General features: G+C 38.3%; 9 protein-coding genes across 9 annotated transcripts; 4 read left to right on the forward strand and 5 right to left on the reverse strand.

The window, feature by feature from the left end:
* Positions 1–3: 3 nt before the first annotated feature.
* PAS_chr3_1259 (uncharacterized protein) lies at positions 4–810 on the forward strand (the record flags this gene model as incomplete). Its single annotated transcript, XM_002493339.1, has 1 exon — positions 4–810. The coding sequence occupies one exon, from the start codon at positions 4–6 to the stop codon at positions 808–810; it is 807 nt and encodes a 268-aa protein (XP_002493384.1).
* A 173-nt stretch (positions 811–983) lies between these two features.
* Positions 984–1,493, reverse strand: PAS_chr3_1137 (Hypothetical protein; the record flags this gene model as incomplete). Its single annotated transcript, XM_002493340.1, has 1 exon — positions 984–1,493. One exon carries the CDS (start codon positions 1,491–1,493, stop codon positions 984–986), a length of 510 nt encoding a protein of 169 aa, XP_002493385.1.
* Positions 1,494–1,704: 211 nt separating this feature from the next.
* PAS_chr3_1138 (Adenine phosphoribosyltransferase, catalyzes the formation of AMP) lies at positions 1,705–2,256 on the forward strand (the record flags this gene model as incomplete). Its single annotated transcript, XM_002493341.1, has 1 exon — positions 1,705–2,256. One exon carries the CDS (start codon positions 1,705–1,707, stop codon positions 2,254–2,256), a length of 552 nt encoding a protein of 183 aa, XP_002493386.1.
* Positions 2,257–3,295: 1,039 nt separating this feature from the next.
* Positions 3,296–4,798, reverse strand: PAS_chr3_1139 (Sorting nexin; the record flags this gene model as incomplete). The annotated part of the gene is made up of 1 exon (XM_002493342.1): positions 3,296–4,798. One exon carries the CDS (start codon positions 4,796–4,798, stop codon positions 3,296–3,298), a length of 1,503 nt encoding a protein of 500 aa, XP_002493387.1.
* Positions 4,799–4,955: 157 nt separating this feature from the next.
* Positions 4,956–5,300, forward strand: PAS_chr3_1140 (Cytoplasmic light chain dynein, microtubule motor protein; the record flags this gene model as incomplete). Its single annotated transcript, XM_002493343.1, has 2 exons — positions 4,956–4,998; positions 5,047–5,300. The coding sequence occupies 2 exons, from the start codon at positions 4,956–4,958 to the stop codon at positions 5,298–5,300; spliced, it is 297 nt and encodes a 98-aa protein (XP_002493388.1).
* Positions 5,301–5,322: 22 nt separating this feature from the next.
* Positions 5,323–6,402, reverse strand: PAS_chr3_1141 (Hypothetical protein; the record flags this gene model as incomplete). The annotated part of the gene is made up of 1 exon (XM_002493344.1): positions 5,323–6,402. The coding sequence occupies one exon, from the start codon at positions 6,400–6,402 to the stop codon at positions 5,323–5,325; it is 1,080 nt and encodes a 359-aa protein (XP_002493389.1).
* Positions 6,403–6,575: 173 nt separating this feature from the next.
* On the forward strand, positions 6,576–7,604 carry PAS_chr3_1142 (Subunit of the oligosaccharyltransferase complex of the ER lumen; the record flags this gene model as incomplete). Its single annotated transcript, XM_002493345.1, has 1 exon — positions 6,576–7,604. The coding sequence occupies one exon, from the start codon at positions 6,576–6,578 to the stop codon at positions 7,602–7,604; it is 1,029 nt and encodes a 342-aa protein (XP_002493390.1).
* Positions 7,605–7,773: 169 nt separating this feature from the next.
* Positions 7,774–8,796, reverse strand: PAS_chr3_1143 (uncharacterized protein; the record flags this gene model as incomplete). The annotated part of the gene is made up of 1 exon (XM_002493346.1): positions 7,774–8,796. The coding sequence occupies one exon, from the start codon at positions 8,794–8,796 to the stop codon at positions 7,774–7,776; it is 1,023 nt and encodes a 340-aa protein (XP_002493391.1).
* Positions 8,797–17,529: 8,733 nt separating this feature from the next.
* On the reverse strand, positions 17,530–18,097 carry PAS_c131_0001 (Hypothetical protein; the record flags this gene model as incomplete). Its single annotated transcript, XM_002493347.1, has 3 exons — positions 17,530–17,713; positions 17,772–17,961; positions 18,013–18,097. 3 exons carry the CDS (start codon positions 18,095–18,097, stop codon positions 17,530–17,532), a joined length of 459 nt encoding a protein of 152 aa, XP_002493392.1.
* Between the last annotated feature and the right edge of the window lie 257 nt (positions 18,098–18,354).

Genomic DNA, 18,354 nt, shown 5'->3' on the forward strand with positions numbered 1-18,354 from the left:
GCAATGGACTTACTTGTCTATTTAAATGAATCTAGCTGTAATAGTGGACTAATTGAATGCACAGTAGTGTACTTAACCAAAAGACACGTAGTGGAAGCAAATCAAAAGCGCGTAGAAAAATGTAAACTAGTCATAGATTATTACTTCAGACAAGTGGTCCCCTTACTTGTTACCCTTCATATATGCAGTTTTTGTTTCTCTTGTTCAACAATAGTCAGCTTCGTCTCGGCGCTTCGTTTTGAGCTGGAAGCCGGTAGAAATCCAGGTCAAGAGAAGTGCATCAGAGAATTTGTTCCTGAAGGTCAATTGGTGGTAGCTCGCATCAAGTCCAGTGGCTTCACTGGTGATGGTCAATCTTTAAGGCTTCGTATGTCCAATAGTATTGGAGATGAGTATAGAAACATCGTTGATTTTGTTGACAATGCTCAATTTGCATTTGCTGCTACCTCTTCTGCTTTAGATATTTGCTTTTGGAACACCCAAACTACCAACACCCCCAAAACACTTGTACGTGAAATTGAAGTGGAAGTTGAAGCTGGATCTGCTGCGCGTGATTGGAATGCAGTACAGGCATCTGAAAAACTTAAACCAGCTGAAGTAACGCTTCGGAAGATGGAGTCTCTCGTAGATGAAATTCTTAACGAATTGGAGTATCTAAAAAGGCGAGAAGAGAGACTAAGGGATACGAATGAATCCACGAATAGAAGGGTTAGAAATTTCTTTATAGCTGGAAAAGCACTTCTGATAGGACTTGGGTTATGGCAGGTGAATTATTTAAGAAACTACTTTCGTTCAAAACACATTTTGTGAATTTGCTCTCCTCAATCAACGTCCTACTGCCTTTGGAGGTCAATCAATATATAACCCCAATCAACTAAAATGTAGCTCACAATGACCCAACTCTCTATTTTTAAATATTCTCACATGCATTTTTTGAAGACATGTTCTTATTTCGGCTGCGGATAGCAGCAACAGCATATCATTCACCCTATCTCCTCAAGTTTACCCAATAGCATCGCAAAATCTACGAAGTTCATACTAATTCTTTCCCCATCAGTTGCCAAAAGTATCATATCTTTCATTGTTTGATAGGTACTGTTATCATTAATTTTATGCTGTAACTTCACAAGCTCTTCAAGTGAAAGTTGATCAGAAGTAACAGAGTCAGTTAAAAGCTCCCAGGCTTGATCAATATAAGAGAGATTCTCTTGCAAGATTAGTAACAAATTTGCGTACCAGAATAATTTTTTAGGATCAAGAATTGAGGTGTTGTGATAAACTAGTTTACCTCTTGTGTTCTCAGCATTTGAGAGTAGTTTTGATGGAATACCTAACTTATCCCTTAAAAAAGGAATTAGGTGAGATTCTAAAAGTTCATCGGAGTTTGCTGTAGAGCAGTATTGAAGATATTTTTCAATTATTAACGTGTTAAACTGATCTCCTACTCTTGCTTTATCGTTGCTAAAAGGATTGTCATTATATTTTTCAAACATCAGTCGGACGAAACCCCCCAAAGGCGCTAAGATGACATATAAGTGTGCCGCTAGGAATGTGGCAGGTGCTTTCTGCGAAGTTTAGTGGAAGAGGGAGGGAGGTAGTGAGTACCTAGTGACCTAGTGGAACGAAATGAAAATTATGAGTAGCCCACGACCGCTGTTTTGTCTGGTCGTTCCTGGTTTCTTTCTACTTTCAACTTGAACTGCAATGTCAACCGCTTCTCTGGCTAGAGAGTTGAAAGCTGCTCTCAAGACATACCCTGATTTTCCGAGCGAGGGGATTTCTTTTGAAGATTTTCTTCCCATCTTTGCAAATCATGAACTCTTTCAGAAACTAATTGAAGCGTTCAAAATTCATATCCAGGAATCATTTGCGGATAAAAAGATAGATTTCGTTGTTGGGTTAGAATCCAGAGGATTCTTGTTTGGGCCCACTTTAGCACTTGCCATAGGTGCTGGCTTTGTTCCGGTTAGAAAGCCTGGTAAACTACCTGGCACAATTGTTCAAACTTGTTACAAGAAAGAGTATGGTGAAGATGTTTTCGAAATGCAGGTTGGCGCCATCCCTGCCGATTCAAATGTCATTGTTGTTGATGATATTCTTGCTACTGGTGGCTCTGCATCTGCTGCAGGCTCACTGGTCAAACAGGTAGGCGGAATTATTTTGGAGTTCATGTTCGTCATGGAATTGGAATTTCTTAAAGGAAGGAACACTCTTCCTGCCCCCACATTTACATTGCTATCGGGGCAGCAGAAATGACCTTGTTAGAACTTTGAAGTGAAGTTAATGTCTAAGCAAGTATGTACGTAGTAGTAATCATGGCTTTCACCTTATATCGGTTTTGACTAGTAATCGATGAATCATGCTTCAGTCATTTTTGCTGGAGTAATGAGCTAGATGTGGAGATACATATCTAACTACTTGAGAAGTTCATTTTATTGGTATTTTTAAATCGTCTAGTAAGCCATGATAACTCTGCACTAATCGTAGGTGAGACTTCCTCGGTAGCTTTTCGAAAATAGCGACTCAAAACGAAGGCACAAATAATGAACGTTGTCGTACTTCATTCACAATGGATTAGGTGCCATTACCACTCTTTTTAAAAACATAGCAAGATCTATACTTCTCAATGTGTTCATATTATTTCCTCAAAACTCTTCGTTTTAACTTAGAATCATTTGTGCGCACCATAAATCCACTGACCAGGAAAATGCAAGTACCTTCAAAACCAATGATGCTATCATTTAGTTCCATTAACCAGTCAGCGTGTGATTTAGGCTGCATATTTCTTTAAGTTTGCCAATGATTTCGATTTTCCAAGCATCATCTTGACAATTTTCAACACGTAGCCTTGATCGGCGTCCCTTCAAACAACTGGTTAAGCTGTACCTCCAGCTGGTACTTAGTAGGTCATTGCTCTGCGGATAATTATTCTATCAGCACACAAGCGTACGAGCTGGGAGATATTAACTCAAAATGCATCTTTATGAATACTTACATAAGTTCAGTATTTGATAGAAAGTAAAGTCAATAAGACCGGAAACCGTGAATAAAATTCTATCACTTTTGCATTGAAACTGAAGGCTTCTAGATATACAAAAAAAGGTAAAGCGTGAAATCACGACAATCATTCACCATCGAACAGAGTTTATATATTTCAGTAAAGCATCAAGAGTGAAACTAAAATCAGTAACTTCAATTACAACTTTGATTTCTTTCAAAATAACAAACCTATCAAACGAGCGACCCTGTTTGCTCTCTTTTGCTATTGGAGACAATCTACTGAATCTCAACCAAATTAAATGCCGTTCTCCCAAGCAATCTGATTACTTCTACTGTATATGCAAAGAATCATTTTAAAGTTCTCCAACAGCTCGAGAAACCTATCTTTCACATACTGCCGTTCACGCAGGGTACTTTTTTCAATTTCTATGGATACAAATGTGACATCATCATTCAAAAGCTGAAAACAATGGACTAACTTTTGCAAATCACGACAGTTAGCTTGTATTTCTAAGCTCCTTTCTAGTGGAGTCATTGCTTGAATATTCTTTGTGACCTTTGAAAACATGTTCCAGACTCTTTGGTCTTTGTACTCGTGAAAGAGAGCTGAACTGTTCAAATTGATGGAATTATTGTCGCTCATGCTGTAATTATCTTCATCGTCGACGATATCACTAGCTACAAGATTGTTAACACCCTCAGCCGAACTGTCCTCGTCATCAGCGTAACTCTTTGGATCAAAATAAACACTTTGATAAACAGATGGTTGAGCTTCTAGGTTTCTGATAGCATTGGCAATCGTTGGGCTTTGAGAGGCACCTTGTTGTAAAGCAATATCCAACTTTTGAGATAAGCGTTCAATATCAAGCAAACGCTGCGTCCTTGTTTGTTTTTTAACAATAATTCTTTTTAGGTAACACAGCTGCAATTCTTTTAATTTGCGATATTGTAAAAGATTTATGATCACCATACAAAACGACCGCAGTTCCATTATTGGCTCCTTGAAGTTGGCCACAAAATGCAATATGAACCTCTCAAGATTGATAAATGATGAATCGACACTCTGACCTACTCCTTCAATACTGTTGTTTTCATCCAAAGTGGTGCCATTAGATTTAGAGATAGTTGTATCAATGAGCGAGAAAATATTCAAACTGCCCCCAAGGCCAACCAATTGTTTGTTATATCTATGGAGATCGTTTTCAAAATGCTTGTTAAGTTTGTGTAGATGTGTTAAATATTTCAGAATTCTTCGAAAAAACAATTCTGAAGGACGAAATTCTTGGTTCAAAGGTGAATCAAAATTCTTAACTAAGCTAAGAGGTGGTATCGGAAAATAAGAGTGGTATGGGTTGGGCTGCAGAGGACTTCGTGGTGAAGAGAGAAAAATTGACTGAGGAAGTGAGGTAAACGGTGGCGTCTTCAAAGCTTCAGCCCAGTTGCGTTCGTCAGGATCCAAGAAACGAATCACCATTATACTTTCACGAAACACTAATTCCTGGGTCAGGTTGTTTAAAAAGCTGCCCAGTAAACGTGTCCTCAAATTGATCGTTGCCGGGTCATTCTTGTAGCTAAGAGGCTTGGATATGAGTTTCTTGAAAGAGTGTTTCTCGGGTATAGGTGGAACTGGCTTGGTGGGGTACATCTTGCATAAACATTTCCGAAGAGAATAAAAGTCAGTATATCTCCGTTTAACAATACCGTATTTTGACCTTATGGTATAGTATACAGTTGATTGTCTTTTAATGTCACGAAAAGTTTCAGTGGTAATGATAAATATGGTATCATCCTGATCCATTATAGTTGCTGGTGCGAGCTGGTAATCTCTACAAGTTGATTTAGCTCTGTTCACCGCGCGAAGTTACTCCTGTATTAGGATTCACACGTCTCATCAACATTTAGCGTTCAGGACTTGTTACAGTTCTAGTTTCTGATTCTTTATATAGATTGCGTACATGTCATCGAAGAACCGTGAGGAAGATATACCAAAGGAGCAGCGTAAGTTTTTTACCGACAATTGATAGGAGTAGAACTAACAACTTCAAGCTCTGTTAAAAGCCGCTGATATATCAGAAGACATTCAGGCACGAGTATTTGAGGTTGCTCAAGATGCTCTTCAAAAATACACTCTAGAGAAGGAAATAGCATCTTTCATTAAGAAGGAAATGGACCAGTTGTATGGTCATACATGGCATTGTATTGTTGGGAAAAGTTTTGGTTCTTATGTATCTCACGAGTCTGGTGGTTTTGTTTACTTTTATATTGGCTCTATTGCTTTCCTAGTATTCAAGACTATCTGAATAAGGGTTAGTCACGTCATTATTAGTTGCCAAATATATTAACTCTAGCAGCTTGATTTTTTTTTTTCAAAGGACTTATGATCTGCTTCTCTTTGAGCTTCTTCAAAATAGGTGACGCTGGGCCAGAGTTATCTAAATGATCGCCGTCATCGTCTACTCTATCATGATCTGCTAGAAAACGCTTTAACCCGTTGCGTGTACTGAAAAGTTTTCTCTTCTTGCGGTTTGACTTGTCTGTAAGAATGTTGTTACCCATCGCACTTTGAGTAGGAACTTTCCTTTCGAAAGAATGGTCAGAAATCTCATCCTCATTGTCGTCATCGTCATCATCAAAAATAGACGTTCTGGTAATTTCATTGTTTTGTTTATCCTTGTTCTGAAGCAATAAACTTCGCAAAGGACTAGTTTGATTCAAGCCATAAAGTTTGGTATTTGTCGCATCAGGTGTTGACGTTGCCAGAAGTGTTCTCCCAATTCTTGATCCATTTTGGGGCCGGGGACTCCTTATGGCTTTTGAAGGAGATGCATTTTGTTTTCCTGGAGCCAATAGCGGTATTTTGCTGCCAGATTTCTTTGGTAAAGGGGTATGCTTTGCAGGAGATTTGATTTTACGTCCATTCACTTCTGCTGCCGTCTTGAATATGGTGATCTTGTTCAGCACAGGAGTAGTTGCAAAGGGTGTAGAGGAATTCTGCGCAAATGGATTGTTCGTTTTAGGTTGTGCTGAATCCCTTCTTTCTTTCAATCGCTTGATCGTTTTAAGCCCCATCTCAACCTTCGATTCAAGTATTGCCTTTCGAACAGTGTAAGTTTTCTCTAGATTCTTCTTTTCCAAATTAGCGTTGTCCAACAGAAATTGAAGGTGACTCAGTTGCCCCTTCGTTTCCCGAAGCTCATCTAGAACTTTCAGGTGATCTTCCTTGTGAGTACTCACATTCTTCAACGAGTTACCGTTGCCTAGATCCGCATTTTTTAAAACAATCAGGTAGTTAACCACACGATATATTTGTCGTTTTCGTTTGGTTTCCAGCTCAGCAAGCTCTCTTAAACAATTGGTTAATTCTCGTTCTTGAAATATCAAATTGGCTATCTTGAAATCCATAGCTTCTTACTATACTCTTCGATTACCTGTTGACCGGATCCCCCCAAACAACAATACCATCTATAAAACGACCTCACTAATTATCATCCGGTGTACGGGTGTTACAATTTCTAGTTCACATTTGTTGTCACTCTATCAGTTTTCTTTTCGTTTAGATTTGTTTGTAGGTGACAATGCAAATGTTTGCCATTTTTATCTGGATTACCTCGTGCATAGCTATGCTTTCTAAATCAGAGCTATTAGACATTCAGCAAAAAACTACTGATGGTGTAATTGGCATCAATCCTTCCAAATTCAATGAATTCTGCCAAGGTCCAAGAGATTATTTTATTGTCGCTCTACTTACAGACGTTGAAAATGAAGCAGGGTGTAGAATATGTCAACAATTTGCACCTGTGTTTGAGAAAGTAGTAGGTGCTTATATGGATGGCTACAGGGACACAGGAAAGGCTTTTTTTGCCGTATTGGATTATTCAAACATATATCAGCACCATCATGATGTCAGTTTATCCACTGTGCCTCAAGTTTGGATATATCCTCCAATAAATAGCGTGGGCTATTCAGCTGATTATGACTCAAAATCTGGCGATTATAGTTCTTGCTTGGGTGAAATAACTGAGCATCTGACCTATCAAGTTCCAGAGTCATTGCCAACTAGGAGCATCCAAGAAAACTCACTGGAATTCGCTCAATTTCTAGCTGAAATTCTACAAATTCAGCTATACCTAAAATCGGAGTTTGATATGTCCCACTTCATTAGTTATCTACTGGGTCTCTTTTTGCTTACTCAAGTAATAAGAAAAAGACGCGATAAGATAAGAAAAAGACTGGCTGGTAGCTACATTTGGCAAGTATTTTCTTTGGTGTCTATATTTATTTCCATAAGTGGGTACAATTTTTGTTCCCAAAGGGGTGTTCCTTTTTTACCAACAAATGAAAAAGGAGCCAGAATGTTTTTGTCAGGGGGTCAGCAATACCAATTTGGCTCGGAGGTTCTAATCAGCATAGTGGTATATCTATCGTTGGCTATATGTGTCACAGTTTTGATATGCATTCCTATGATTTCAAATCCCCTTCAAAGAAATTTCGGTGCTCTTTTATTTGCAACTTTTTTGTTTCTTGGCTATAACGTACTGACCTCCATTTTCATCATAAAGAATCCTTCTTACCCCTTCAACTTCATTAACATCCCTATTTTTTGAATTAAAGTCTTCTAAACAGTGGATTAAACGTTTAACAACCTGTATTCACATTACGGTCTTCATAAAAGTCAGCGCTTAGTGAGCGTTGACATAAGAGGCAACTTGTGTCCCTACGTAGATTGAGGCTAGTGAACATCATCATGCCTACCTGTTATCGAATGCATTAGATTCACGTTTCTAAAGTTGATTCTATTACATCTCTTTTTTCATCCTTATTCACAAGAATGAACGAAATTAGTATCAATGAGGCACCACACAAATACAAAGGTGACATTTCTTGAGCTTGTTTAACCTCTTGAAGGAACATCGCAAATGGAATCGTAAATGATAGACCAACAGTCACCGTTAATGGAGAGGTTAAAAGTAAAGCTTTAGCCCATAAATAGTCTGATATCATGGTTATGCAGCCGTTCGTGATAATTATGCACCAAACGTTTTTGGTTTTCGGAAGCTCAAAGCGTTCAATATCCAGATAGTCTAAAATAATTATCAAAGGCCACAAAAGCAACAGAGTAAAGACACCAACGAAACCAAAAAATTGAGAAGTATCGATTCTAGTCTCATTCTTGGCTTTCCGCTTTAACAAAATCGTATAGAGACCATAGCATAACGCACCTGCTAATGCCAATAAATTACCAAACATTGACAAGAAGGAGGATGTACTGGCTTCCTTAGTGATTTGATCTCTGCAGGTAACCATCACTATGCCTACGAAGGATAGGCCCAAACCAACCGCTTTTATGACACTCGGGTTCTCAATTCGAAAAAGCCAGCCGATTAAAAGGGTGAAAAAACCGCTAGTCGAGCTGAGTATTGTCTGATTGGCGACAGTAGTATATTTTAGTGAAGCATTTGTCACCAGATTCGAAAGGTACCACAACAGGCAAAACTGTAAAGACAGAACCGTAGTTTCTTTGAACGATAACCTTCCTTCTTCAACATGATTCATGACAAATGATTGAAATCTTGGCTGCGTAAAATTTTGTCGAAGTTTGTTCGTAAGTGATGGTGTTAAATATATTGTAAACAATCCTGTATTGAAATAAGTGAGCAGAAATGGTTTGGAGTAATTATGGTTCAAGAAAAGCTCATCTACTAAAAAAGACGACAAAACCCAGAAGACAACCACTATACTTAAACACAAAAGGCCCAATACCCAATGTCTCTTTTCTTTCCGGGTTGCTGTAGACATTAAGTAGTTCTGGCAACTTACCTCAACGAATTATTGCTGGTATTTTCTTTAAAAGTCGTGTGTTAGCAAAATTCACGACTAGCTGAAGTACATTTAGTAGCGGACTCTAAAAAGATAAATTCATTCAGCCACAAGACGATGCAAACAATTATTGATTACTCAGAATCATAGGTTTTGCATTCCAAGCTATTATACGAGATTAAAATTCATATATAGGTGTTGAGAATGAATTCGAGTTAGTCATGTAGATCAAATAGAAAAGCTGAAAGCCGGCAGACACTGCAAAATGGCCAATTTTAATTTTTTGAAGCAAGCTTTTGGCTCATTGATAAGATAATATTCGCACTCAGGAGAAATGTGTCTATCTGTCCTGACCAAAAGAAATGTTATCTACCGTTCGGAAGATTTTGAGTTCCTAACCAGAAAATTCAACAGGAGAAATACTCGTTGTTTAGCAGACATTTGGGTCAAGCGCCAATGAAGGAATAGAGTATGCTATTTAATTACCCGCCTAGTCAAACTTCACAGTTGACTGGTGATGATTGTAGCAAGAGTACAAACCAATTGCTGTTGGCTGCAATTGATAATCTAGTCGATTGTGATTACAATTAGTAGGATTCATGCACAACAGTTCCCAGCTTTTTCTTTCGACAATGGATTGTACTTTTTTTCATCAAGGGTAACATTAGCAGGAAAATTTGGAAAGATTAAGAACCGGATTGTCAAAAATGATAAGTAAGTACATTCGTTTTTGTTTATATTTTCTTTTTTTATTTCATAAGGTAGCACTTTAATCAAGTAGAACATAAGCTCTCCCATGCAGAATACGAACGCAATATATTAGAAGGGCCTGCTTGAGGGTTCATAGATGTTGAAAGCTGGGGCAGCATTTGGATACTGTAGATCCGTAGTAAATTAGCCATATTGACATTTCTTCAACGTGAACGAATCTGAAGACCAACATTGGAATCCCTGTCATATGCTTATACCAATACTTGTAATGATATTCAACCTTAAAAAAACATCAAGAAAAGTAGAAGACTGAAAGTAACTAGTATAGAGAGCATTTGTATTTTCTTTTCGTTTCTGGTGGAGATCATTCACAGATTCCTCACTTCACTGAGAGTTTGAAGTTTAAGATACAGGACATAGGTCTAGCACAATTTAACTAGTCACACCACATAAAGAGATCCCAAATTCGAACGACTCTGTTTTTCTCATGATTGATCAACATTGAGAACAATCTTATGAGGTAACCCAAGCTTCTCAAGGTTTCATTTTTGTTTTAAATGACGCTTCCAGCGGGCTAGTACATTTCAATAGTAAACAGTAAGCAAATATCTACTTGTTGAATGTCTCAAGTGTTCAACAAGCTGTTTTTAGATGAGACCCGCTACGTACTACAGCAGTTCCCAAGCACTTTGCCGAATGATTGATGCATGCCGACAAATAATTTTAATTCACACAGTCTAACATTAACTAGCAGTCAAACCTGAAGAGCTTCTAGACCAATGTTTGAGCACTAGCCTTCACGAACCAGTAACATTACTCAAAATGCGCGAATAATTAAGAAAAATCTAGGCGATTGAAATTGAGAGAAGGGCCACCTATAAGGTACCTAATATAACTGACAAAAAAAGCTCTGAAGATACTACCGAAGGCGTCAACAAGAATGAGAAAATTATTTTAAATGGTTACGTCTACAGTCGCCGTCATCTTTGATTTTCTATCAATACAATAGTACACGGAATCTTAGTAGGTCTGAACACATGATAGTCTTGCCTCGTCTCTTGAAGCACTATATAATACGAAGACTAACTGTTGTCGTTAAACTGCGTCGATTATGAACAAAACTTTTATAGTTCATTCATACATCTACGTAGTAGATCAAGTGACTTCTTGAGCTTGCCAAGCATCAAGTCCCACCGACAAGTGGTACACCAGTCAGCGTTATCTTTCCATACATTCTTTAATTCAAATTGTCCCATTCACAACTCAATGTTTTTGTTTCTCTCGACGAAACGTTTTTGCTTAGCATTTCGGTATCTTAAACCGTGTGATTTTAAGTCTCATAACCTTCTACATACAGGATCAATAATAATATTATTGTTGATACAATATAGGATTAGAATACATAGATTCTGATGTTCGAATCAATCAATGTCTTAATATTCACGTACTTGTATACCCTCTGATTCCACATTGGTCCAACGGAATCTTCTAGCAACAGCCAGTTGCACTAGATGTGGTTCTCCACCAGAAATTATAGTACTGACAGATTTTTTGGTTTACGGTGAGAGGCTCCAATTTCCAAAGCTAAACCAATTTCTTCATAAGCAACCTCCACGCGCGCTTTTAGTATGATGTAGAAACTGGACCTAAAGATCGACCAATACTTGCTTACACGGCAGCGCGAAATAAAAGACATTGATAATGTAGAGTAAGTACTATTTCTTCAAAAGATAGAACCACTCTCAGAGGCTAACTAGAAGATCTAAAACGGATGTACAGCTAATATGTTTCGAGGCAATCATGTTCAGGTGCGCCTCAAGTGGCTCTTAATCTATTTTAAAGCATAATCCACGAAAATTTCGATACAGAGAGATACGTCATAAACTGAGAACGATAGTTAGAGGCATAGCTTCGGCAATGTTCGATAAACAAGTCAACGAGTCAGAATTTCATGTTTCTTTTTTTCTTGTAGTAATATGTAATAACCGAATCAGATAACTTGCCAGTAATGACCTGAGCTCTATAAATTGAAACCGCTACAAAAAGTAAGGGATCGTGTTAAGGGCACAGAGAAGAAAGTGTAAAGAAGTAAGCTAGCGTTGTACAACAACTCAAAAGCATGGAGCCCGGTGGGTACTAGATAATAAGAACAAGGTTTCAGTGAGTTTACAAGTTCATAAAACACGGAACCTGGCAACATAGCATACCAGTAAATCGATTTGAAGAACTCTATTAGGCTGGCAGCCTCTCTCAATCAATAGTCTAAAACGGTTAAGAGACACAATCATCTCTAGGTGTCGTTGTGGTCTACCATCGAAACACTGGAAATCAATCCAATGAACTTCAAGTGATATATTTTTCAAGAGTCTTCAAAGACCAAGCAATGTTCTTATTGATTGATAATTTTAAAGTTGAAGTCTAAATTTGTAGCAGTGAAGTCTGAGCAGGGGGAATGTTAAGCCATATCTAATAGTACCTATTAGACGCTTGATTGCCGTTTGCAAATATGCCATGTTTCTTTGAAACCAAAACCACGTAAGGGGGCTTAAGTTTTCGGCTTAGGATTGTTACGGAGCTCAAACCAAATAAGGCAGAGAGCATACAAAACGTTTATTAAAAAGAACAACTACTTCTGGATAGCTCAATTATCTTTTGTTTCTTTTGAGGCGTGCCCTTCATGACATGACATTGCATCCATACAATTAATAGTAGATAGGGGAGGATAAGTTTGCTAGTGTGAGCATTTAGAGCAAGGGGTCAGTTTCCTCCATCTGCCTACTCTGCTCCATTTAAAAGCGAGCCGATTGCCATAAGCTTGCTCACGTAGATAGGACTTCAAAAAGACGTTAAGAGGCTGCTCTCTAGAATACGATGGAATAAACAAATCTCGTTAGTTTCTTGAAACGGAAAGTACATGTAGGATAATTGCTGGATCATTCGGAAGCTAAAATTGGTCCTTTCCCCAAAGACAATCGACTATAGTTCCTGAAGCTTCCTGAGGTGAGCTGGATAGAACCAGAAGATAGTACCTATAACGTCAACAACAACTGAAACTACAGATGGAAGAGCTAGGCATATCCATAGGGGATAGCCATAGAAAACTTTGATTGACGCAGCAAATCGAGACGTTAACCTGAAGCTGCCATAACTTCAGGAACTTGAACACAAGAGTGGCATTAAAATTCCTATGTTGCATTTCAGAAATACCACAAGTAAACTGAGCAATTAACTTGTTCATACCGACACTACAAGTTAACTACAAACCGAGACCCTTATATGCAGACTGATAATACAGAATGATACGTATCACTCCTAAGACTAGGAACATACAGAGCTTTTGAGCTTTTGGTATTTTCAAGTTATTTGAAAAATTAAATCTTTATACTAGGGACGAGGTTCGTGACAAAAGAAGACAATCATGAGACTCACCGTCTTGTCATCTACAAGTTTCAATAAGCTTCCAACTTGAGTAACCTAGCCATGTGATTAGTAACTTTCGAAGCATGATTCAGAACGTTCTGCTCTGCCGCGTCAAAAAGGGCAGCTACTTGAAGTTAAAAGAAAGATCAAAAATTCCTGAGCATTGTTCAAACAGCTATAAATCAAAACAGAATAAGAAATAAGGCCATCACTTACCAAGGAAAAACAAAAAAGTTCGAGAGATCAACAATGCACTTCAGGGACGCACCTGAACCTTTACATTAGTGTAAAAATAAATTATTAGATTGTTCGGTTCGAGCGTTAGCCATATACAAAATGCGGCCTTCAAAGTCATTGGAAAAGAGCTGCTTTAGGACCTCTCCAAAAGCTAAATTGACAAACAGGCTACCTCATATCTCCATCATCTTTGCCAACCTTTTCAGTAACAAAAAACAAAAGCAATATCGTTTATTTGTCCATTGGACGATCATCAAATATTGCTAGGTAGGCACTTTTTTCGGTAAGCGTGTCTGCCTCCTTTCTTCAGTAAGATCAATTGTCGCCGGATACTATGAATCGATCATTGTAGAAACTAACATGCTTCTAATTACCCATTCAATCTTGTAGCACTGAGTGCATCTCGCGTGAGACAAATTGAACTCGCCTACTTGGGTAGGATAAACGGTTGGGTAACGTAGCTGCTTCATCCGGCTACTTGCTTGGTCTGCTGCGTGCTTTACGCGCTGATTGGTGGTCGAATAAACCGGTACATTATTTGTTCTTATCCACGACAATGAGACGAACAAGTAACAAACCAGAACTGGTAGCTCGATGATTACAGTTCCACAATATCAGCCGAATACCCACACTTTTTCCAACCTGTGTCAATTGCCTTAGAAATTGTATTAGCACAAAAATCATTTCGCTGACGGCTGAACATCCGATATTTACTATTCGTCAAGGTATTTAGAATTTTGTGCGAACTTGTGGGTCGTGGTGAAAAAGACTATTGTGAGTTGTTCGTAGCTGAGTCCTTGACTATACTGATACACATTAAAAGAAGCTGCCCTTTAAGCAACTAATGTATTTGTTATGCGTATATCTGTAGAAAGCAACAGTGCGACAGTTGAAGTGTTCGAACACACTTCTCAATTTTGAATCTTTCTCATTCTCATTCAGTGAACGATGAACCAAGTACACAAATTTGGAGGTGAATAATTATGCTAGGGAGAGCTTGCTAGATCATTTCACAATTAGAATGTGAAACCAGACCTTTAGATGTAAATGCTAAGGCTAGGATAGGATCGTAATTAGTAGGATCAACAAACTTTATTGATTAGCCTCACCTAGACTAAGTTTGATCTTTTCTTCATCGTCCAATGGACAAATAAACGATATTGCTTTTGTTTTTTGTTACTGAAAAGGTTGGCAAAGATGATGGAGATATGAGGTAGCCTGTTTGTCAATTTAGCTTTTGGAGAGGTCCTAAAGCAGCTCTTTTCCAATGACTTTGAAGGCCGCATTTTGTATATGGCTAACGCTCGAACCGAACAATCTAATAATTTATTTTTACACTAATGTAAAGGTTCAGGTGCGTCCCTGAAGTGCATTGTTGATCTCTCGAACTTTTTTGTTTTTCCTTGGTAAGTGATGGCCTTATTTCTTATTCTGTTTTGATTTATAGCTGTTTGAACAATGCTCAGGAATTTTTGATCTTTCTTTTAACTTCAAGTAGCTGCCCTTTTTGACGCGGCAGAGCAGAACGTTCTGAATCATGCTTCGAAAGTTACTAATCACATGGCTAGGTTACTCAAGTTGGAAGCTTATTGAAACTTGTAGATGACAAGACGGTGAGTCTCATGATTGTCTTCTTTTGTCACGAACCTCGTCCCTAGTATAAAGATTTAATTTTTCAAATAACTTGAAAATACCAAAAGCTCAAAAGCTCTGTATGTTCCTAGTCTTAGGAGTGATACGTATCATTCTGTATTATCAGTCTGCATATAAGGGTCTCGGTTTGTAGTTAACTTGTAGTGTCGGTATGAACAAGTTAATTGCTCAGTTTACTTGTGGTATTTCTGAAATGCAACATAGGAATTTTAATGCCACTCTTGTGTTCAAGTTCCTGAAGTTATGGCAGCTTCAGGTTAACGTCTCGATTTGCTGCGTCAATCAAAGTTTTCTATGGCTATCCCCTATGGATATGCCTAGCTCTTCCATCTGTAGTTTCAGTTGTTGTTGACGTTATAGGTACTATCTTCTGGTTCTATCCAGCTCACCTCAGGAAGCTTCAGGAACTATAGTCGATTGTCTTTGGGGAAAGGACCAATTTTAGCTTCCGAATGATCCAGCAATTATCCTACATGTACTTTCCGTTTCAAGAAACTAACGAGATTTGTTTATTCCATCGTATTCTAGAGAGCAGCCTCTTAACGTCTTTTTGAAGTCCTATCTACGTGAGCAAGCTTATGGCAATCGGCTCGCTTTTAAATGGAGCAGAGTAGGCAGATGGAGGAAACTGACCCCTTGCTCTAAATGCTCACACTAGCAAACTTATCCTCCCCTATCTACTATTAATTGTATGGATGCAATGTCATGTCATGAAGGGCACGCCTCAAAAGAAACAAAAGATAATTGAGCTATCCAGAAGTAGTTGTTCTTTTTAATAAACGTTTTGTATGCTCTCTGCCTTATTTGGTTTGAGCTCCGTAACAATCCTAAGCCGAAAACTTAAGCCCCCTTACGTGGTTTTGGTTTCAAAGAAACATGGCATATTTGCAAACGGCAATCAAGCGTCTAATAGGTACTATTAGATATGGCTTAACATTCCCCCTGCTCAGACTTCACTGCTACAAATTTAGACTTCAACTTTAAAATTATCAATCAATAAGAACATTGCTTGGTCTTTGAAGACTCTTGAAAAATATATCACTTGAAGTTCATTGGATTGATTTCCAGTGTTTCGATGGTAGACCACAACGACACCTAGAGATGATTGTGTCTCTTAACCGTTTTAGACTATTGATTGAGAGAGGCTGCCAGCCTAATAGAGTTCTTCAAATCGATTTACTGGTATGCTATGTTGCCAGGTTCCGTGTTTTATGAACTTGTAAACTCACTGAAACCTTGTTCTTATTATCTAGTACCCACCGGGCTCCATGCTTTTGAGTTGTTGTACAACGCTAGCTTACTTCTTTACACTTTCTTCTCTGTGCCCTTAACACGATCCCTTACTTTTTGTAGCGGTTTCAATTTATAGAGCTCAGGTCATTACTGGCAAGTTATCTGATTCGGTTATTACATATTACTACAAGAAAAAAAAGAAACATGAAATTCTGACTCGTTGACTTGTTTATCGAACATTGCCGAAGCTATGCCTCTAACTATCGTTCTCAGTTTATGACGTATCTCTCTGTATCGAAATTTTCGTGGATTATGCTTTAAAATAGATTAAGAGCCACTTGAGGCGCACCTGAACATGATTGCCTCGAAACATATTAGCTGTACATCCGTTTTAGATCTTCTAGTTAGCCTCTGAGAGTGGTTCTATCTTTTGAAGAAATAGTACTTACTCTACATTATCAATGTCTTTTATTTCGCGCTGCCGTGTAAGCAAGTATTGGTCGATCTTTAGGTCCAGTTTCTACATCATACTAAAAGCGCGCGTGGAGGTTGCTTATGAAGAAATTGGTTTAGCTTTGGAAATTGGAGCCTCTCACCGTAAACCAAAAAATCTGTCAGTACTATAATTTCTGGTGGAGAACCACATCTAGTGCAACTGGCTGTTGCTAGAAGATTCCGTTGGACCAATGTGGAATCAGAGGGTATACAAGTACGTGAATATTAAGACATTGATTGATTCGAACATCAGAATCTATGTATTCTAATCCTATATTGTATCAACAATAATATTATTATTGATCCTGTATGTAAAAGGTTATGAGACTTAAAATCACACGGTTTAAGATACCGAAATGCTAAGCAAAAACGTTTCGTCGAGAGAAACAAAAACATTGAGTTGCGTTATAAAATAGATAGTAACAGACTTGCTAACTGAGCATTCAAGACTACGTTCTATTTCAGGGGCTTATTCAAGCTGACGGAGCAAGTGTGTTGATGCTTATATATCTGTCATGAGTTTGTAATCCCCATCTTTTTGATCACAGTTGCTCTAATGATAGGTGAGTATTCTAACTAGACACCAAGAACGAGTCTTCAAGCGTACAAATCCACGATCTACAAATGTCGACGAAAGTGGTTCTGTTAAAACGTGACCAAGCTTAGGTTGTCTAGTTTGAACCATTGGAATCAAGGGCCCGAACTTCGTTCAAAGAGACACTCATCCTCTTGATTCCAGTAGAATTGAGATTGACAAAGTCGTTGTCTACTGATTCTTAAAACATTGGCAAATTGGTTTGGCAAGTTTAAAAAAGGTACATCTCTTATATTGAGCAGTTGCAGTTGAATACTGAAACACACCTGAAAGGCCCGTCGATATGAACCGCAAATACTACTTTTCGAAAGTTAAATAACAATATACCATAATCATGTCAGGGCATCAATAGATTCGTTGGTTAAAGCTCATCTCTTTTCTTGATATCCACCAATTCTGCCTTGAAAACTAGCGGAGTTAGTATCTTTTTTCAAATCAATCCAAATAATAGACTCACCTAGTACAGCATTTGCTGGAATTGGGCCTATTCCGCGGCTGCCGTAACCTAAATCAGGAGGAATTGTTAGCTTTCTCTGCTCTCCAATACACATGCTTAATATTAGTATTCAGTAAAAAAGTTGAGAAAGAAAAGAAGCTCAAAATCACGTACTTTTGTAAACCTTGATCCCAACCTCTGATAACTTGTCCAGATCCTAAAACAAACTCCAATGGTTGATCACGTTCATAAGATGAATCAAAAATGGTGCCGTCCTCCAGAGACCCTTCATAGTGTATAGCAACTGTGTCTCCTGATTGAGTCTTTTGGACACACTCATCTGGTGGTACTTTCCTAGTGATTCCTAAAAACACTTATTAGCACACGTAATTGTGGAACTCAAGTAACTACGTACCAATCCTTAATTGACCTGAATCAACAGCGCAAACGAGTCTAACTAATAAGAACACAGCCAGAAATTTGGTCGTAGAAACTTTCATGGCGTGGCGGCGTTCTTGTCAAGTTGGCGAGAATACATGGCTCGCTCCGTCTCCTCAGAAGCAATTCTTCGCGACTACAGAAATAAGCATTGTCACTGAACATTTTAGACCAGAAGTTAGAATTGCATATTTACCTACAGTTATTCTACAACGATTCGCAGAGATGAGTTCCATTGTGACGTCCACTACTATGATAAACTGATTTCGCAATGGCTTTCACTACTAGCTTGAGTAAATGTATCAGCCTGTTAACCATT

This window comes from Komagataella phaffii, chromosome 3 (assembly GCF_000027005.1).
Source record: "Komagataella phaffii GS115 chromosome 3, complete sequence".
NCBI classification, from domain to species: domain Eukaryota; kingdom Fungi; phylum Ascomycota; class Pichiomycetes; order Pichiales; family Pichiaceae; genus Komagataella; species Komagataella phaffii.